Raw genomic sequence first — 19995 nt, 5'->3', positions numbered from 1 at the left:
ATCAGGAGCACTAGGGCTGTTACCACCAGTCTGAGTCAAATCAACTAACTCAGAATGCTCTGCACATCCAGACTGATTTTAAGCCTGAAAAACTGAACAATTAATTGCCCTCTGTGGTCTCACACTGTACTCCTTACGGCTATGGTCCTTACTGAGGATCATCTGACCTTCTTACTATTCTATAAAATAAAAGATAAACTTCTTACATGCAATAGCTGGGATCCAGCATGCTTTTGCTGGTAACACACAGCCCCTCTCCATCTTTTTTAACTAGTCTAATGAAAAACTGAAGACATTAAATACCTCAGGTAGTGAAACAATTTGGAGAAGGAGCATTACAGCTCCAGGAAACACTGCAGAGATTGCTGAGGACAGCTGCCTGACCACACTTACTGTAAATTTCCATCCACTTCAATGGCAACATGAATAGAATCATCAACTAGCTGCACAGTGTAAACTAAAGCTGAACCAGTGACAGCAAAAGGATGGCTTAAACACAGAATGATTTGAGTCAGAAGGGACCTCAAAGCCCACCCAGTCCCAGCCCCCTGCCACAGGTAAGGCTGCCCCCAACCAGCTCAGGCTGCTCAGGGCCCATCCAGCCTGGACTTGGGCTCCTCCAGGGATGGAGCTTCATAGATGACACAGAGCATTCTGCTCACATCCACACATTCATAGCATTTGCAAACCCCATCTTGAAGCGACACAGCTGGATGAACACAAACTCCCTGTACTCTCATTTACCAGAGACTGTATCTTTTGACATCTCTTCTGAAAGAGACTGCTAAGAAAGCACTGATAAAAACTGACACTTAATTAAAATTCAAGCATGCAAAAATTAGGCTTGCTCCCTCATATATAGCTTTAGTAACAAGCTCTTGCTGTATTCAAACTGCATTAATATCTTGACAAACTGAGAAACATTAAAGGGCCCCACCAAATAACTCAAGATGTTTACATGCAAATTCTGAAGGTGCGCTTCAATGACAGGAATAAGACCTAGATACGGTTTCCATATGAGCAGAAGGATTTTGCATTTCCCCATTCATTTCTCACAGCAGAGCCAGTTATCACTTCAGTTTCAGTCACCCTTTCAATATGCTTGTGCAGGAGGAAATGGCTTCAGTGCTTGTACCTCATCGCACTGCCACTGATATCTGTGGGGCAAGGGATGAACAGCAGAGTCATTAAAACTGGAGTATGCCTCTAAGCTAAATGTTGCTCTGAAAAACTATGAAACATTATACCCAAAGTGCCAACATTCTGATATTTTAAGGATGTGATGAAGATGCCGTGAATCGCTTTCAGCGTGAATCAATTCTAAGTGTATCACTGCTATTAAAGAATACAGACTCATGCCCCAAATTAGCTTATTAACAGTAATTAAGAAAAAAAAAAAACCTCAGGAGATCAGCATCTACTGGGTGTTTTGTTCAAAAGAATGTCAGCCACCCAAAGCAAGAGCCTCTCAAACACTGCACAGCAGTTAAGGCAAAGTACTATTTCCTTCCTAGAAATAATGTGTGCTTCACTGTCAACTGTTCTTTGTTGTCCTTCAATACACCTTCAGTTTCCCACCATCTTTTTCTCCTCACTTTATCTCACCTTGCTGTCTCCTGCCAACTTGATCAGATCTGGGTGGTGAGGCAGCTGCCCAGAGAGCTGTGGGTGTCCCGTCTCTGCGAGGTGCTCAAGGCAGGGCTGGACGGGGCCCTGGGCAGCTGAGCTGGTGAGGGGCAACCAGGTGGGCTTTCAGGTCCCTTCCAACCCAACATACATTCATCCCAGCAAAAGATAAGGCCTCAATGATTTGAGCCAGTTGCTTTGTTCATTAAAGATTTGATCCAGAGGATCTGGGAATCTAAAGCATGCTTCTAAAATTTTCCTTTTAACTTCTGTCATGAAATTGTTTTCAAATGTTGCATAAATATTATAAATGTATTTGGAAAACAACTGATATTTCAAAACCAAGAGGCGATCCAGGTGTTTGTGCATGACCCAGCCACTGCAGCATGGGCACACCATCCATATGCTTACGTAATGGATGTGCGTATGCACTGGATTTTATGTGCTCAGTGCAAAGCCTCTTTACTTGACACAAGATGCCTTCACTGCTGTTCTGCAGATGCCCCATGGATTTGTTTGGTCACTAAGTGAGCGGGAACATTTCTACATGTTTTCATGGCAGCTGACCGGTTAATTCCAGTATCATCTCCACAAATCTTCCAGGCACAAGCTCTACACATCACAAACCAATAAGCTACAGCGTACCTTACTTACTCATATAAGTATTTAAAAATAAGCCCTGTGATACATACCCTATCTTGCAGAAACATAGGATGGCTTAGGTTGGAGGGGACCTCAAAACCCATCCAGTTCCAACCCAGTGCCATGGACAGGGCTGCTCACACCAGCTCAGCTGCCCTGGGCCTCATCCAACCTGGCCTTGAGTACCTCCAGGGATGGGGCACCCACTGCTGTATGTAGTGGCCACCCACTACTCCAGATGGAGCCTCATGAGGGCAGAGCAAAGAGTGACAAACAGCTCCCTCACCCTGCTGACCATCCCTCTTCTGATGCAGCCCAACGGGTTAGGGAATGGGTTACGTTCAGGTATACCAACAGTTGCTTAGCCTGCTCTGAAAAAGCATCTGTACATATGACTGTGTCTGTGAGTCTCTCCTCCATTTTTTTACTAACAGGTGAAGACAGATGAGGCAGGTTGTAGCCCCAGAAGCATCCTCTGCATGACACTCTCCTGCTTGGCATCAGAGCCACCATGCATTCTTTGACGACAAGCAGGATCCCTGCTCTGGTATGGCTGCAGTATGGCTGCAGGGTGGCCCCAGAGCTCTGCTTCTTCTCATGCACAGAAATGGCACACGCGAGGAAACACACAGCACTGCCTTGCACTACACAGCAGAAGAAAGGGTGTGTTATTAAGGAGAAAACACCTTCAGTGTCATCCCTGGCATCACATGGGGGTGCTCAGATTCCAAAATGGAGCATCACAGCTGCTGTGCACCTTTGCAATCATGGCAGAGGAGCACAGTGCTGACAGGTGTGAGCCCAGCTTGTCGCCCTTCCCCAGGTGACCCCGAGCCTCCCCTGTGCTGCTGCGGGCAGAGAACTGCAGCTGCTCTGCACCGTGCCCTGCAGAGGGAGGGACGGCTTCGGTCAAACAGCGAGCGTGCTCCACTTCTAATCCTGCTTAATCCCGGGGGATGGGGGAATAAAAAAAAAAACAACTATTTTCAGCATCCACCAGGACAGATCGTCAGTGCTCATCACATTCCCCAGCACGTGACTTGGGCACCGAAACATGTGGCATTTTAGTCTATTCGGCTGCCTTTATGAAGGACCCAGCACGACGCACGGAACGCAGAACACTCGTTATTCACGTGCTTATAGGCGGATGCCACCCAAAGGGAACGCTCCTCCTGCCGTTCTCTCTCCCCCGGCAGCCGCCGGCTCAAAGCTCAGCGCACCTGCCGCACCGCACGGCCCCTGGGCTGTGGCATGGCCGTACCCGGGGGCAGCGCCGAGCAGCCCCCCGCCCGCAGCCCCTCCGCCGGGAGCTGGGGCACCGCCCGCTGCTCGCCCCGCGCTGCCGCAGCGCCCACCGCAGCGCCCGCCCCGTCCCTTACCGGGCTCGTGCTCGCCGGGCCGGTCGGACACCTCGATGACCAGCAGCTCGCGGCCCTCGGAGCTGCGCCCCACCGTGTAGATCCTGCTGATGGCCGGGCACTGCAGCCACACCGCCACCAGCGCCTCCCGCAGCTCGGCGTAGCGGTGGTACTCGAAGGAGATGCCCTCCTCGGCGCTCAGCCGTCGCCGCCGGCTGCTGCCTCCCGCCGCGGGCTCGGCCGCCCGGCATGCGACGAGCAGCGCGCCCAGCGCCAGCAGCAACAGCCGCAGCTCCCGCACCGCCATCCCGACCGGCTCCTCCGCCTGCGGCCGCGCAGCTGCCGCCCGCCCGGCGGGAGGGGGGAGAGGGGCGGGCGGGCGGGGAGGGGCCGCGCCGGGCCGGGAGAGGCGACGGTGCCCGCGGCGGGAGGGGCTCGGGGCGTGCCCGGCACGGGGCTGAGAGAGATGCGCTCCTTCGGGTCTTCTGCCGTGAGACCGCTGTAGTGCGCGGCGGCGAGCAGCTGAATGAATGGATGCACAAAGCAAACCCTGTGACAGGTACACGCAGTAGGATTGCAGAATAACGCCGGGGACAGCAGATGCTGCTTGCTCAGAGGGCAAATCCCGTTATTCTCTACGGGAATGCCCCGAGGGGAGCTGCACACTGACTTCCATAAATCACAGTTCCCTGCTCCGGTACTGTGGGATGCCCACAAGCAGCCGCTGCTCAGCCTGCTCCGATAGGGACCACGTCAAAATGCCCCCAAACCGACGGCTGGGAAAGGCAAATCGTTAACGATTCATCCCTATCAGATTTATTAATTTTTTGGTAATGCAAAATTTCCCTTGAAAATTGTCAGAGGTTCAAAATACAAAAAAAAACTTTGAAAATCACATATGCAGTCTTTTCTGCCACAAATCGAACCCCATCCTTGGTTATTTAATACCTTGTTTGCACCCATTCTCTATCTAAAAGAGCGAGCCCGTGGCACATCCCCTCCCAGCACCGATCTATAGGTTGGGAGCTCTCCGGAGGTATTATGAACAGCCCTTTGTGAACATATGAACATCCCCATGCACGATGGGCTGTCTGATTCCAGAGCACAGGATCATGGAAACGACATCCCAAGGAGAATATCTTCATTGCCACCCACTGAAGTATAGAGGGGATATAAGGTAGAAGTTTTTCTTGCACTGGGTGATGAAGCAGTGGAACAGGTGGTGGATGAGATCCCATTCCTACAGACAGCCAACATCAGGCTGGATGGGGCTCTGAGCGCCTGATGGAGCTGTGGGTGCCCCTATTCAATGTGGTGAATTGAACATGACTCACTACAAGTCAATAAATAAACATGGCTAAAGACTCAGCCCTACCAGGTACTGCAGAGCTTGCTGTGCTTGCCAGGGCGTGGATGCAAACATGCATGTGCGATAATTTTTTGCTTCTTACAGGCTTGAATTTCATCTGAAACGGATCTGATGTTCACACTTGCTCTACACCGACGCAAACAGCCCTGACTCATTATTGCTCCTTGTGTCGTATCACAGCAACAGTGGGATGAATCCAGGTTTGGAACACTGAATTCCAGTGCTGCTTCTGAGGGGCCACAGAAGGGATGTGAGAAATTGGAGAAATGTCTTGCGGCAAAGGACATGATGTAATTTAGCTGGTTGATGAAAAATACCATTAAAACTAGATTTGATGGCATTTACTACCCTCAGAGATAGAAAATTACAGCAAGAAGTGGGCCTGCCAGCTACAGGCTGCAGCGGTTAAGGTTCATCAGAAAGCTAACAGTGACAGAGAGGCAACAGCGATGGGATGGAGATTTGGAACTATGAACCAGACCCGAGTTAGTAACAATCATTCAGAGCCAAAATGGAGGTTTCACTGGGACGTTTCTATAAAAATGAATGTTTAAAACCCCCTTTAAAATTACCTTCAAACACTCAATTACACTTCAAACATGGGGTACCTAAAAAAAGTGACATAAGTGACGCGTTATTATATGTCACAACTTTGTACCAAATTGCTGGGGCTGAGCTCCTATAGCTGGAGAGACAGTACTTCATAATAACTTGAACAAGAGCTTAAGCATTTGGCTGGCTCACAGTGGTCAGTTTGTAACTGCATTTGCACAGACACAAAGGTGAGCTAAGAATCAATGAACAGAATCACAGGAACAGAGACATTCCGTAGCACTGAAAGCTCCTTGTATTTTTAGGCTGGGAGTTCAGCAGGAATAAAGCTAAGTACAGCTGCAAGACGAGTGGGAGCTGACAAAGCAAAGAGGATAAGGGCAGTCTTTGAAACCTGATTAAAGAGGTTGCTTCCACCACAGAGAGCTCAGGCCAGCAATTTAACAAGTCGGTCCAATAATATCAGAATTCTGCTTCAATTACTATTGGATTCAAGTGGCAGATGCTAATTAGGATTTCGGTTTCTGAAAGCTATGGCTTAACTTTAAAATGCATTTATGTCCAAAGTAGCTACACGGAATGGACCCATGTCATCAACCCCTACAGAACAGATCTACAAGGTGCTGTTTCCATTTCTTACTGCTGTTTCTGTGTAACCTGTAAAACATTCAGGCTTTATCAGAAACTGTGTTTCTTCCTTAGAGAAATAAACAAAGCAAGACACTGCATCCCAAATGTTTTCGGTCAGTTTTGTATTAAAAACATATGAAAGGTGTAATATACATCTTAAACCAAACCACGTTTATTTCATCAGTCACAAGTGCAAATACAGCAAACAAGTCAGTTCAGCAAATTACAACACTGAAAGGAATGTCATGTAAATGCTAAGTACACTGACGGAGCAACTTCAAAGAGCAGCAAAAAGAAAGTTTGTTCAAATGAAAACTTCTATTCTTTTTATCTGTACCCTAAAATAACATCATAAATCTAGACCAGGAATGTCTCCGCTAACTCATGTTTAGCCAGGTATTCTGAGATTAACAGCTCGCGTTATCCAGTGTGCAAAAGTCCTGCCTGTCCAAGCTTTTTATTAACAGATTTGTTTTGGTTTTAAGCAATTCTTACCCGATATTTTAATTACTGTGCTGATACCAATTAGTACGTTCTGCTATTTGATATTACAAATTGAAGAGTGTAAGGTTTTAAGAAGTATATCCAATCTCGGTGAATGTACACAATCCCACCTGGATCAAAAGCAGGCAATGTTAAAGATAAAACTGAATAATTTTTTGCAAAAAAAAAGTGGACAGATTCAAGTAATCTCTGTCTTTTTTGCGTCATCTTTAAATTTGTAGTTAAAATATATGTGGTGCTTACATATAAAATAGAAAGCATTCCCATTAGGAAGATACTGCAGTTTACTTCTTGGTTTTTTTCCCTACCACTCAGTAGCCAAGGAAAATGATTTATGCTTAATACCCAATCACGACTTTGCTTTAAAGAAAAGCAAAAGTTGACTACCAGTATTAGCATCACGATTTTTACACTGGATTTTTAGTTAGTCTTCTTCATCCTGAGTTGCTGCTTCTTCTCTTTTTCTTTATAGGCAATGAATTGAGAGTCCGTGCCAAAGATTCTGTCCCACCACGTGAAGGTCGATGCGTAATTGCCAATAAAGTTCATGTGATGGAAATCATGAAAACGGGCTCCAGCGTAGAAAGGCACCAAATGAAGAGGGTTCAGTGGAACATCATAGCCACTACAGGGGAAGGAGAAAAAATACAATTGTAGTAAGGATTCCCAAATCCTTATTCTTATTGGTGCCTTATATAGGCACCAATTTATTCTTTTTGTAATCTAAAAGCCTTTTATTCTATAAGGTCCTGAAGTAACGGTACTACAACAAAATCCCCTCCTGACTTAGGCAAATACTTCTGTTAACAGTGGCTTTTTGGCACTCAGTGACCTTTTCAGCTCAGATGAGCAACACTAACAATTTAGCAGAAACAGCCAGGAGATGACAGAGAATGATCTGGTTGTTAAGTAGACCTATAGCTGTCTCAAAAGCGACGTTGGTGTAGGGAACCTGCTTTGGCAGGGGGGTTGGACTCGATGATCTCTAGAGGTCCCTTCCATCCCCTACAATTCTGTGATTCTGTTAGTAAAAAGGAATAACAAAAACATAGTGACAGCAAGCTATAAGTATCAGCCAGCTCAGCTCCTCCTCAAACAGCAGCTCAAATCAACTACAGTTGTAGTCTTTCTGCTCTCAATCATTTTCTGCTTACTGCAAGTTCTTCAAAGGTTTAAAACTGAAAATACAAAATTAAAGTAATATTAAAACCAGACTGCTTTGCTTTAAAGCCATTTCAACTCATTTGCTTAGCAGCTCTGCAAAACATCTTACCACCACCTAGTGGGGAGAACGCAGTATGATCTGTTACAAACACCTCTTGCAGGCATTCTCTTTGAGAGATGAGATTTTTATTTTGCATGAATTACTTTAGCACGTCAGAACATGCTCTAGGACATGTCTAGAACATTCTCAGCCTAGGACCAAGAAGAACTCCTAAAATGGCAATGGTTTGTCCAATGAGTCATTTAATAGCTCATGTGAAATCCTTCACACAGCCTCTACAGTAAGACACTACATGCTTCATAATGTATTTCCAGACACGAGGTCAAATGTGATGCTAGCAGGTCGAAACTTAGTTTTCCCCTTCATTTTGAACACAGGAAAGAAAAGCTCATTTACTCGCAGATGAATCTAAGGCTATTTAGATTTGCATTACCATTTTGGAATCAAATCTGAAAGGAATCAGTTTTGCTACAGAGATGAGCAGTCTTGCCCTTCAGAGCTACCAGAAATAAAAGAGTTCATTTATCTACTTTGAAGATGATCTCCAGTTACATTGCTTGATATTCCTTATGCCCAGAAAACCATCAACTAACAAATGGAAAAAACTCTTGGAGATGGAATATGAAGTTTTCCATTATTTTTGGCATTCTAAGCTGCATAAGGTCATCTGTACACCAATAATCCTGATGAAACCCAGGCTGCTGACATCACACTCAGGGTGCTTTAGCTCATCTATAGCAATCTTTTAATCAACACAATTTACTGACTACACTACCTCAAAACAGAACACAGCACAGCTATTTGGACTGTGCCATATCGTAAGATGCGTAAAAGCACACACTTCAGTAAAAAAATAAAGCAGTAAAGCTAAGCTCATTGAAAGAGACAGGTGATTTTAAGACAAACCCAGGGAAAAGTGAAACTATTAAAAAGGAGCAAAGATTTACCTGTGCACATCAATGGTTTCCATCAGGCGACATATTACCCATGCCCACAGAAGAACCACGTGGTTACAGAAGACAACAATTCCAATAAAGAAGCCAGCTCCAAGGATGAGCGTTTCCAGAGGATGTGCATATTCTGCTTGCATTCCAAATGGAGACTACAAAACAGGACAGAAAGGAAAACAGTTACCCTTCTTGATTTCCTATGCTCCCAAATCAGAATCGCTATTTTGTGGCACCCCCCATTCCCCACTGCCCCACAAGAGAAACAGAACAATGCTGTGGGTGAAGGAAACAGTCTGGTTGAGCAAAGGTCTTAACACGGGTGTTCAGCTCCTCCTTGCTAAAACAGAAAACTGTACTTTATACTTTAAGTTTATAGTGATTACAATTCCATTAGCAATTCCAAATGTTTCCCTATTAAAGCCAAGGTGCTTCAGGCTAAGCCAGTGCTTAGGCACCATTGTCAATGGCCATCAATCACCACTGTCCCTGGCCAAAGAATAGGAATGCTAAAGCATTTGGCAAGCTCCTATCAGCTTTGTAATATATTCAGTCTTGGAAGTAGAACAAAACAGAAGGAAGCCAAAAGAATCTGTCATGATTCACTTACAGATTTGCTTAAGAAAAAGAAAACAAAAAACAAAAAAGCCGTAATCAAAACCAATCAAAATGAATAAATGCCCAAATTGATTGATCAGCTTTATAAATTAATTCTTACAATTCAAAACGTTATTATGAGATTGAACCAGAGCATTATATATATATATATATATATATAATGTATATGTATTATAATATAATGTATTATGTAAGTAATTCATTTTATATACAATATAAAATGATATATATATACAATATATATACTTATATATAATTACTTACATTATATATATAATTATGTGTATATAATTATATATTTATATTATATATATTATATAATAATTTTATATATATATATTTACATATATAATTACTTACATTTTATATATATATATAAGTAATTATACATATGTAAGTACATCACCATATATCCATCAGTTTGCAGCAATGTCAAGTGACAGCCATAACCAGAAAACCCAGCCCATCTCTCCCCCCTAGGAAGCAGGCGCATACTACGCTTTGAAAAGCGCTCCATTTCATTCTCTTTAAATAAAATCAAATAACAGGTGGTGCTATCAGAAACAAAATGGATGGCTGTGTTCGACGCTGAGCACAAGGAAAGACTGCAGTCAGAAGGATACAAAACCCTTAAGTCTGCTGAATAAAGTCTTTAAACAAGCTGTATGAATCTGCATACACTAAAAGTAATAGAATAAAATAAAATCAAGTAATACATACTACAAACTCGTGGTGAACCTTATGGATGTACTTGTATATTCTTTTGTGATGCAGCAGTCGATGCAGGAAATAGTGCCAGGCATCTTCAATCACTGCACATCCGAAACACTGGGCAAGCAAAACATACCTTCAAAAATGAAAATAAAAGAAATTGAAGAGTTAAGAGTTATAGCAGATAATTGCAAATATGCAGCCTTGAAAGATAAAGAAGTTGACGAGCTAGTAGAGGTAGGAACTGCATGTATTACTGGTTGAAAAGATAATGTCAATGCACTGTTATGTAAAAATACACATTAGCCCTTATAGCTCATCTGTTGATATATCAGAGTTTATGTGTAGTGTAGCAAGCTGTCATTTCAACATCACACATACAGCCTATAAGGAATACCTGCAATCTAAGATCTAGATACAGAAACCACACTGGATACCTAAACAGACAGAAAACAACTAAAAAAGATGGCCCTCTGTTATAGAAAACAACTACTGGTGGGAAAGAAAAGAAGGCATTTCGAAGTATTGCAGCATTTCTCACCAGTTTAGGGCAAAAGAGGGAAACACGAGGCAGTTTCCCCTCCCTTCAGTAACGCATTGCTGCTGCTGAATAAAACAAGGTGGAGCTAAGAAACACTTAGGAGGAAATAATAGAAAATAAAAAAAAAAACAGCTGGATTTAAAAATAAAAACAAACCCATAGCACACCACCCACCTGATATCTTACACAAGCTGCTGTGACTCTAGGAAGCTCTAATTAGCTCCCACTGCAATTTAGTCTCAAGAGTGGTTAGCAAGCATAGTTTATTAGCCTAAAAAGTTACGTTAATGTCACAAACTCCAATACGGTTTTTGTTATATATGTAAGTGTCATTCATTATGAATGTACAAGACATATCTACGTACCACCTAGGCATCTTTTCCCACTCATATGGAATGTTGAAAAATTCTGTGAAGTAGTACGTGCCACAGATTAGAGGAAGTTGAATGAAAAAGTGATTGAAGAGAAGCGTTTTGAAACACTTCCACTGCTTTTCCCACGTTTCTGGTTTATCCTAAGGAAAAAAAAAAAAAGAAAAATGAGTTGAGTTATACATTTCTATCAAGAGTAACCAAAGTGCCACAAAGATGACTTCAAAGGCAATTTCCTTTCACCTTACAAGACAGACAGCCAGTCTTCCCATCACGCAAATTATCCCAGGGAACACCAGTTTCATGGCTCTGGATTTGGTTTCAAAGGCTCTCACTTTTCTAAACTACTTTTCTGAAGTGTCTCATCAGAAGTTGTCCTTGCCAGCCCTCCCCCCCATCCTCCCCCCTCCCCCCAAAACTATTCTTGTTACTTCAGTAATTATAATTAGCAGGAACATATCAGATTAAGTGTGTTGAATGACACAAATCTAACTTATTTTTTCTTCTTTGCACCAAAGTGTTGCCATAGCTAAAAGAATAAAACAGAAGCTGAAGATAAAAAGTCGTGAAGAATTAAACTGTCTTCAAAAAAAGAGGTTCTGCAGGAAGACACCTTATTAAATCACTGTGGCAACTCCAGAAAGTTGTATTACTTCCAGTTCCTATTATGAAGGCTGACATACCTGTTCTCTACCTCTTGAGGATGGAAAGGATACACTCTCACTCTGAAAAAACTCCTTTGCCTCCCCAAACCCACTTCTCTGCATCCCCTCACAAACACTTTAAGTTTCCTCTGTTCCTTCTGGATTGTTCACAGTGACTGAGCAAACATGGCCACATGAAATGGAAACCAACAGCAGCCACATGCTTGATTTCATGTGTTTCGAGGTAGATCAGTGTGCAGTCCACTACTATGTCTTACCGGCTGAATTTTATACTTCTGCATGTAGGGTATAAACTGAAAGATGAATCCAGGTACACAGAGCAAGAAGTATGAAGCTTCATGAACTAAAAGCGACCCCCATGTCGCTATTTGGAACTTGGTGTAGTTGTCCAGCATGTAATTCCAAGCATTTTTAAATGGTTGCTGCAGAGGATTGTCAGGCAGGAAAGAGTCTATATATTCCACTGCCAGATAAGCAGAGTTCAAGATATTAACGCTGTCGTTCGTTGCCATCGTTCAAGCACAAAACATCACAGTCACAGATCTTCCACAGCCGTCTGTGCGTAACCTGGGTGTTTTAAGAGAAGACGAATAAACAGCAGTTATTCTTCAGAAAGAGGCTAAAAACCGAGGAGCAGGTTAATACGGATCACAGAATCACAGAATTGTAGGGGTTAGAAGGGACCTCTAGAGATCATCGAGTCCAACCCCCCTGCCAAAGCAGGCTCCCTACACCAAGTCCTTTTTCTGAAGCACAGCATAAAAGCATAAACCTCCAGACGGGTACAAAAGGCAGACAGCGACACAGCCGCCGTGGGGTGGAACTCAGGGAGACGCCCGGCCCGGTCCCCAGGCCCCACGCACAGCCGAGGCCGGGCACACCCCAGAGCGGCCCAGGGCACCCCAGCGCGGCCCACGACCGTCCCTCTGCCGTCGGCTCACGGCCCCCACTCGTCCCCCCACTCGTCCCCCCATTCATCCCGCGGCCCCCGGCGCCCCGCGCTCACCTCAGCGCAGTCCCGGCCCTGTCACACCGCGGCCGACGGCAGCAATAACAAGCGGCGCGCGGCCGGCTATTCACCTGCGCCCTCCTATTGGCCGCCCGGTAACCCCGGCGCGGCTCCCATTGGCTGGCCAGCGGTAGCGGCGGAGAGTCAGGCGTGAGAGAGGGAGGGCCGGAGCTGTGTGCGCGCTCGGCGATTGGCTGGAGGGGTGGAGTGAGGATAGTGAGACCTCGGAGCGTGGCCAATGAGGCGGGCGGGCGGCCGGGTGACGTGCACGAGGTGATGAGGAGGAGGCGGGCCGGCAGGTGGGCAGGGCGGGTGGGGGGGTGCTGCCCTGAACCCGATATGGGGTTTTTCCTCTCCGGGTCGGGGCGAGGCCGGATAACGTTTCCTCGTTCTAGGAAAGGGAGTGAGAAAATTGCAGTGCAATGGCTTGAGTAAAACGCTTTCAGAAACCTCCCTGGTAGTTACGTGAGCACTTTCAGCCTCAGCAATAACTAACACTCAGGTCTTTTCAAAACCAGCCTTTCTCCCCCAAAATCTCTTCCCTGCTGTCAGCTGAGGTGTAGGATGGAGAAACACAAGCTTTAAGCAGTCGGTGCCCTGATGTCAGCTGAGAAACCGTTTTCTGTATGGAGAAACACAAGCTTTAAGCAGTCGGTTGGCGTTAGGAAACCATATACAAATTGTTTATTTGAAGAAAATATCTCAAATATGACAATAACTTTGGTCGTGTTAAAAGGAGGCCGTCCAAGAAGGAATAGAAACGAGCTGCTCTATGAACATGGCCACATACAGTATATCCAGGTATTAGCTAACAGAAGCTAAGGTTACACGCATTAAGAGACCTTAGTACCATGCAAGTTCAACTTAATTTCACACATTCATTATAAATTTTCGGTTATTTTCATGCCAAATCACTTTTCGCATAAAAAGGTAAGAAAGAAGTAACATCTAAATGTGACCAAAATTGAACAGGGAAAGAAAAAACAACATTAAGTACAGACAACATTTTTATTAAAAAGACCTCGAAATTACACCTGTCCAGGAATCATTATACCAGCTCTGATCTCCTTCAGTGGGAATTAGTAGTGTTAAGTATTGTTAAATATCAAAAAATACAACTCTCTTTTACAACATAGTACGGGCATATTCAAAGTACTGTGCCAAATTATAAATAATAAAGTTGGTTTTTGAAGAATTTCAATAGAAAGCAACTTATGCTCACACGTACATATACACATATCATAGTTACGTAACAAAAGTCTTATAAAAGGAAACAAATTTCCCCCATGCCAGCTTAAATTACTGAGGTGGAATTCGATACCTACTATGAAGACTGACAGTTCATTTCTTTAAACATGGTTATTAGTCTCTGGAAAAAATAAGACAAATTTACTTTCACCAGAATACACACCATTCTCCACTGACAACCTGTTTCTCAGCCACAACTGACATAAGTCTGTCCTTATGAAAGTGGCTTTAAGTGTTTGAAGATCTTGCAATTAAAAAAAGACACGGCCTACTACACTTCAAATATCCAGTCAGCCCCTGTTCAACCGCAGAGTAGTCCTACGCATTGCTTCTACCTAGAGTAATCTTCATCATCCATCATCTGCAATTGTAGACGGTCACATCTTCCACTGTGACTCAAGGTGCAGCTACAAGTAGAGAAGTGCTTAGGTACTCAGTCACTTCAAATACACTTGTTGAAGGCTGCTTCTAGTGCACAATCAAATTGAAGATCCCCTTATCGATCATAATGGTTTGTCAATAACTGTAACACCTAGAGTAAGGAAGAAAGGTGTAAGTCTAGGGAAAACAGGGAAACCTTGATGGTGATGCACAGCTTTTCAATATTATGCTAGTTGCAGGCTATTATTATTGTTCATGTTATTGTCTAATTTTTAATAGTACATTTGATACATATATATCAAATAATAATTGATTATATAACAAAGTTATATGAATCAGTGTAGATTTCTGAATGTTTCTGTTACTTGGGGTAGGCGGGGGGGTGGGGGTGGGGAAATCAACTTTACCCTTATAATTAATATATCCTTTACATACACTGTAATAACTTAAGAAACTGCAGTTATTAAAAGAAAAGATTCCTAAAACTGCTCTTGTTTTCTACATAGCAATTTCCCACAGAGAACTTCAGAATTGGACCGCTAGAAATTGAGACAATTACAAAGCGTGTTTGAGGAAAAAAGGGACTGGTCACACTGGAGTCTTCTAATTCATCATTACATGCTAAATTCCTCTTCAATACAGTTCAATACCTTTTTCATTTTTAGTGAATTAATTGTTTGAAGTCTATATTCAAAATTAACCATCAAATTCTTCATGCCCATTCTAGTATCTTAGCTTTTATTTTACACAGTGCTTTGCTTGAATGCTTCAAATTTCTTATCCCGGCTGCAGCTCAATATACTGTAAAAAAAGAAACCCTAGATAACGTTACCTGCATAGCTCCTTCCTGTACTCATACAAGATGACACAACTGTCCATTTATCAGTTGTTGGATTATAATATTCCACTGTTGATAAATTACAGGAACCATCATCTCCTCCAACTACATACAAGAGACCATTTACAGCACAAACGCCTAAAAAAAAGACAGGAAACCAATCATGAAAGTTAATGATCAGCTCATTCATACCCATGAAAGCATGATTTCCATGCTGTGACATCATCAAAGAAGCAGAAAGCCATTTAAAAGAAAAAGGAGCATCCCATTTGCACCTAATTTTACTGCTAGCATTTTAGAGTAACTGTAGTACATACCTGCGTTTCTTCTGCACATGTTCATATCTGCAACCTGCTTCCATGTACAGGTGACGGGATTGAACACTTCCACGCTTTTTCTTACCAAAGGCCCATCATGACCACCTACCGCATACAGTAAATTGTTTAACACACCAACACCTGTGAACACATGAAAATACTCAAAATTAACTACAGCGTAATTTGACTGATACCAAGAAAACAAAAAAAGATCTGCTAAAACAAATCATTCATCCAATGTTAGGAATTATTTCAGAAGACATTTAGGTCAGGATACATAAAGCAAGAGACAGTAAACTAATGCAAGACACTGATAAAATGTCTTGCATGCCCATCCATATTGCAGCATACAGAAACCAGAGGTGTTCTGCAACATAACGTTTAAAAAACTTTGGATGAAAGGATGATGAGCAGAAATAGGAGGACTGCTGGAGTTTAGGACTAATTAGAAATGATAGTAAATAATGCAGTATGCTCAGTCAACATAAAGGAAATCTGATAAAATGATAAAGCAGAACTGAATTTTTAGAATATAAATACTATGCAGTACAGTAAAGCTGAATGGACAGACATTAAACAACAGGAATGCTTCCACTGAAGTGCTACGATACCACCTTATAAACATGTATGAAACAAAAGTAAACAATTACAGTGAGTAGCTTCTTCCTGCAGATCTGGAGGAGAACACAAAACTTCCTCGAGCCAAGCTTTAGCTAACGAATTATCCAGAAGTATTTTTTGGATCTCCTTTAATCCTAGCATCCCCTTTACAACATTTTACCAATCTATAAGCTTGGGATGAAGTAGCTAGTCTAGGCCTACTTGCTAGTTAGACTGCACGTACAGAAAAGATGGTATCAGAGGAAACAAAAAGGGAGGCCTGTTAGTTTATGCCTCACTTTATAATGCACTGTTATAACCCAAACATATTGGGTTTCAGAAGTGCAATTTTTTGGCATTAAAACTTGCAAATGATGGACCATAAAGATAATTAAAAATCATTACTATGAAAGTACACCGGGAAACTTATTACGTGTTATATTTGAGATTGTAAAGTTTAAATAGCATGATACAAATTTGCCAAGATAGTTATTAAAGAGTTCCACAAAAAGGGCACAGCTTAAAACATGTATTAAAAAGGAAAGGAAATGGCAAATATGAAGTTTTTCAGACCAAAAAAAAAAAAATGTGGCTTAAGAAAAAAAAATGTTCTGAGACCTTGAAAACCAGCCAAAACATCTTTGAAAAATATATCACTAAGATTGTGAGTATGGGCCATTCCTATACTATGAGGGGAAGAGAAAATAATCCTGCGGAAACAATTCTCATATAGAAAACAACAACAGCTTTCAATAACTAAAGGAAAAGGGGAAGGAAACATGGAAGAGTTAAATAGTATCGCAAATCTGAAAAGTAGGTCTTAATATGACACTGATTTATAAATCATGCTATCTAGTGCTCTGTCAGTGACATTCACTACTGACATTTGCCTGTACCCATCCCTGTTAATTTAATTCCTCCTTGATTGCTATTATTTCTAGCTATCACGTCACAGTACAAAGTGACAGCTTTTCTTTCTCCCACTCTGATCTCACTTTATTAGACAGGATAATACAACATTCATCTTTGGTAATGTTAAACATGATAGAGCTAGGATGGCTAAGATTTTTAGTTTAAATGTGCAACGTGACATAGATCAAGCAAATAACTAAAAAGAATGTGCTTCATTGATATTTTTCTTCCCCACCTGAGTTTTCTCTCCAGTTTCTGACCTGCCTATATAGCATATATAGTTTTCCTCTGCCATATTGCCATTTTTTATTTGGCAATTCATTTTCTTTTTGAAAATGTCGTTCATTTCTCCTTGGCCCTTCATTTTCCCTTAACCCCACACCCCATTTCCAAGTCCTACCTTATTTCTTGCTCCTTCCGTCTGTATCTTCTTGTTGCCGTCTTCAGAGTTCTCCTGTTATTTTTCTTTCCTGCCCATTTTTCAGGACCCTGTCTTACCTCTCTCATCCCTCCCAAACGGCCTATATCTGAATCTGAAGTTCCTCATCCCAATATGTTGCCGGAAACAGATTTGTCCCCACTTGATCAACTGAGATGCAGTTGGTACTAGAGAAGATTAACTGAGGGTTAACCTCTGAAGTTGCTTTTGAATGAAGATGAAGCAGTAGGAACAGAAGAGATGGGCTAAAGTTCCTCGAGATGAACAGAGATCCATAGATTTAATACAGGAACAAAATTCTTTTTAGCAAGTACCTAAAAACACTAGGACTGACCACCAGTTGAAGCAGATATAGTGGTTTGAGATATCTGGCTGACAGATGAGCTCAATCAACAGTCACGATTTTTCCACATTACCACCCACTCCTCCCCAAGCATAAATACAATTTTCCATGCATTTACGAGTGGCACCAAAGAATGTTGGATTATTTTCCTCAATTACGTGAACCTAAAATTACTGACTAGATTCACCTTATTCCTCTCTATTTCTTTTTTTAAACAGAAGATAAGGTAAAAAGCGGCACAGGTATGTAAACAAGGTCCTGAATTCTAAGGCAAGGAACAGGAGGAGAGGGGCAGGGCAGAAAGATCCTTATAGCTGTTGCATTTAAGGCACTAAATTTTAGGCTTGTAGAAGAAAAAAAATTAAAAACAAACAAACAAACAAAAAAAATCACCTGAAAATATCCAGTATATAAATAGGCTGCAGGCACAATGACAGTTTGCAAAAACAGGTTGTAAGGGTTTTTTTCCCATTTAATTATTATATTTTTTAAACTTAGATAAAAGGGCATTGCTCAAAGACTGCAAAATGAACCTTTTTAGCAGCCCACCAACACAATTTGTCTTCGTGATCATTCAAGTAATTTGGCTGTTTTATGTAAACATCTTCCTCAAAACTTGCCAGTATGAGACAGCTGCCTTACTGCAGCTCTGGCCAAGCTTTAATCCGGGATTTATTTTCATGGTATACAACCAAAGTAACTAGAAGTCTCACAAGAAAACTACTGCTTTTATTAAGATGTACCATATCAGATTTATTTCATTAACGTGATAGCTTTCAATTAAAAACAACAAAAATGTTATTTTTGGCAATAGTGGACCTGTCTACTTGGTAGTTTTGTAAAACCATTAAAGGAAATATCACAAACTAAGTAGCTTAATTTCAGTATTGATTTTAATACTTTTATATAATGCCTACTGAAATAATTTGGATTGACTTTAAACATCATTACACAGATTAAAAACTACTCAATATTAATAAAGAATAATGGAAGGCAAGATGAAAAGTTGTGACAACTATCAGTCATCTACAGAGCAGACTGCAAGGCCATCTATTTTATTTGTAGCAACATCTCTTCCAATTATGAAGCAGGTTAGCACAATCACAGGTAGATATTTGATATTTGAAAGGTGTTGCTAAAAAGCACCGTTGAGTACTTGACAAAAAAGTGACCTAAGAGAAAATATAAATGTAGAAAAATAATACTGTGCGATTTGACTTGAAAAAGTTCATGTTGGATGCATCTAGAGAAATAAAACAACTTCAGCAAGTTGAAAAAACCTGAAATACCAAAAGACAAATAGAGGACAGCAAACAGTAAATGAGAGTTGAGTCCATTATAGATAATGAAAATGCTAAAGTCAGTGTGGAGCTCTGGAAACATCATTTCATTAAGCAAGAACAGAATACCACAGGCACTTTTGATGTCTCTGAAGGGAAATAGATATATTCAGAATCCCAAAGGGAAAAAAAAAAAAAATCCATGAAAAAAAATAAGTACTTTTAGGATTCTAAAGAAATAAATGGATTTACCTTGGATAAACTATAAGGAAGGATAATGTAGTAATTGTACATATCTAAAGGGTTTAAACATCAGGTGGTGAGAAGAATTACTGAAGATGAAACGAAGGGTACATAAATGGAAGTAGAAAGATGAAATCAGTAATACAAACTTAAGAACAAACAAGGACAGAATTTCCTGCAGTAAACCATAATGAAGAACAAATACTCCAAAAAGAAGTGGAAATCTAGTTTATGGTTCACATAAAAAGTGCATCTGAAAATGCTATTAGATAAATCAGCCAAATGCTGGCAAAGAGATGGTTTTTGAGGAAATGACATTTCTCATCCTGGGCGTCTAAATTTTGATAATTCACTATTTAGCTAATACTACAATGACTGTAATAACCATGCGTAGTCCATTGTAAAATTCAGAAACTATAGGTAGAGCATGAAAAGTATGAAAAAGCAAAGGAAAATATTTAAGCAGACCAAATTTTACTCTACAAGACACTTCTGTATTTATAACCTGAGATAAGTCTGCCATCTAAAACTAATATTTTTCATTACACTCAGACTTCAGCTTACCTTTTATATTTCCAGTAAAATTTAAAACCACAAATCTGCTTCGGTTTTACTATGATCATTGA

The 19995-nt window shown here is 41.6% G+C and overlaps 3 protein-coding genes and 1 long non-coding RNA gene across 9 annotated transcripts in view; 1 reads left to right on the top strand and 3 right to left on the bottom strand.

The window, feature by feature from the left end:
* The window catches only part of CPE (carboxypeptidase E), a 41665-nt gene extending 37699 nt beyond the window's left edge, over positions 1-3966 (bottom strand). The window contains exon 1 of the mRNA XM_015860888.2: positions 3648-3966. Coding sequence (XP_015716374.1) covers positions 3648-3933 — 286 coding nt within the window. The 5' untranslated portion in view covers positions 3934-3966. The remainder of the gene's footprint in view (positions 1-3647) is intronic.
* Positions 3967-4021: 55 nt separating this feature from the next.
* LOC116653428 lies at positions 4022-6849 on the top strand. The gene is made up of 2 exons (XR_004307245.1): positions 4022-4185; positions 5080-6849. It is a non-coding gene; the product is annotated as an uncharacterized LOC116653428 (long non-coding RNA).
* Positions 6334-12915, bottom strand: MSMO1 (methylsterol monooxygenase 1). The gene is made up of 6 exons (XM_015860890.2): positions 12766-12915; positions 12017-12326; positions 11089-11237; positions 10192-10318; positions 8854-9008; positions 6334-7306 (listed from the first exon to the last, which is right to left on the bottom strand). Exons 2-6 carry the CDS (start codon positions 12269-12271, stop codon positions 7102-7104), a joined length of 891 nt encoding a protein of 296 aa, XP_015716376.1. The 5' UTR covers positions 12272-12326; positions 12766-12915; the 3' UTR covers positions 6334-7101.
* Positions 12916-13423: 508 nt separating this feature from the next.
* KLHL2 (kelch like family member 2) overlaps positions 13424-19995 on the bottom strand; it is a 57378-nt gene continuing 50806 nt past the window's right edge. For all 6 annotated transcript variants that reach the window (XM_015860881.2, XM_015860880.2, XM_015860882.1 and 3 more), the window contains 3 exons: positions 15553-15693; positions 15230-15373; positions 13424-14548 (listed from right to left, as the gene is read on the bottom strand). In XM_015860881.2, coding sequence (XP_015716367.1) covers positions 14520-14548; positions 15230-15373; positions 15553-15693 — 314 coding nt within the window. In that variant the 3' untranslated portion in view covers positions 13424-14519. The remainder of the gene's footprint in view (positions 14549-15229; positions 15374-15552; positions 15694-19995) is intronic.

This window comes from Coturnix japonica, chromosome 4 (genome assembly GCF_001577835.2).
Source record: "Coturnix japonica isolate 7356 chromosome 4, Coturnix japonica 2.1, whole genome shotgun sequence".
In the NCBI taxonomy this organism is placed as follows: Eukaryota; Metazoa; Chordata; class Aves; order Galliformes; family Phasianidae; genus Coturnix; species Coturnix japonica.
The sequence above is the reverse complement of the archived record's forward strand: the minus strand, read 5'-3'. Positions and strand labels throughout refer to the sequence as shown.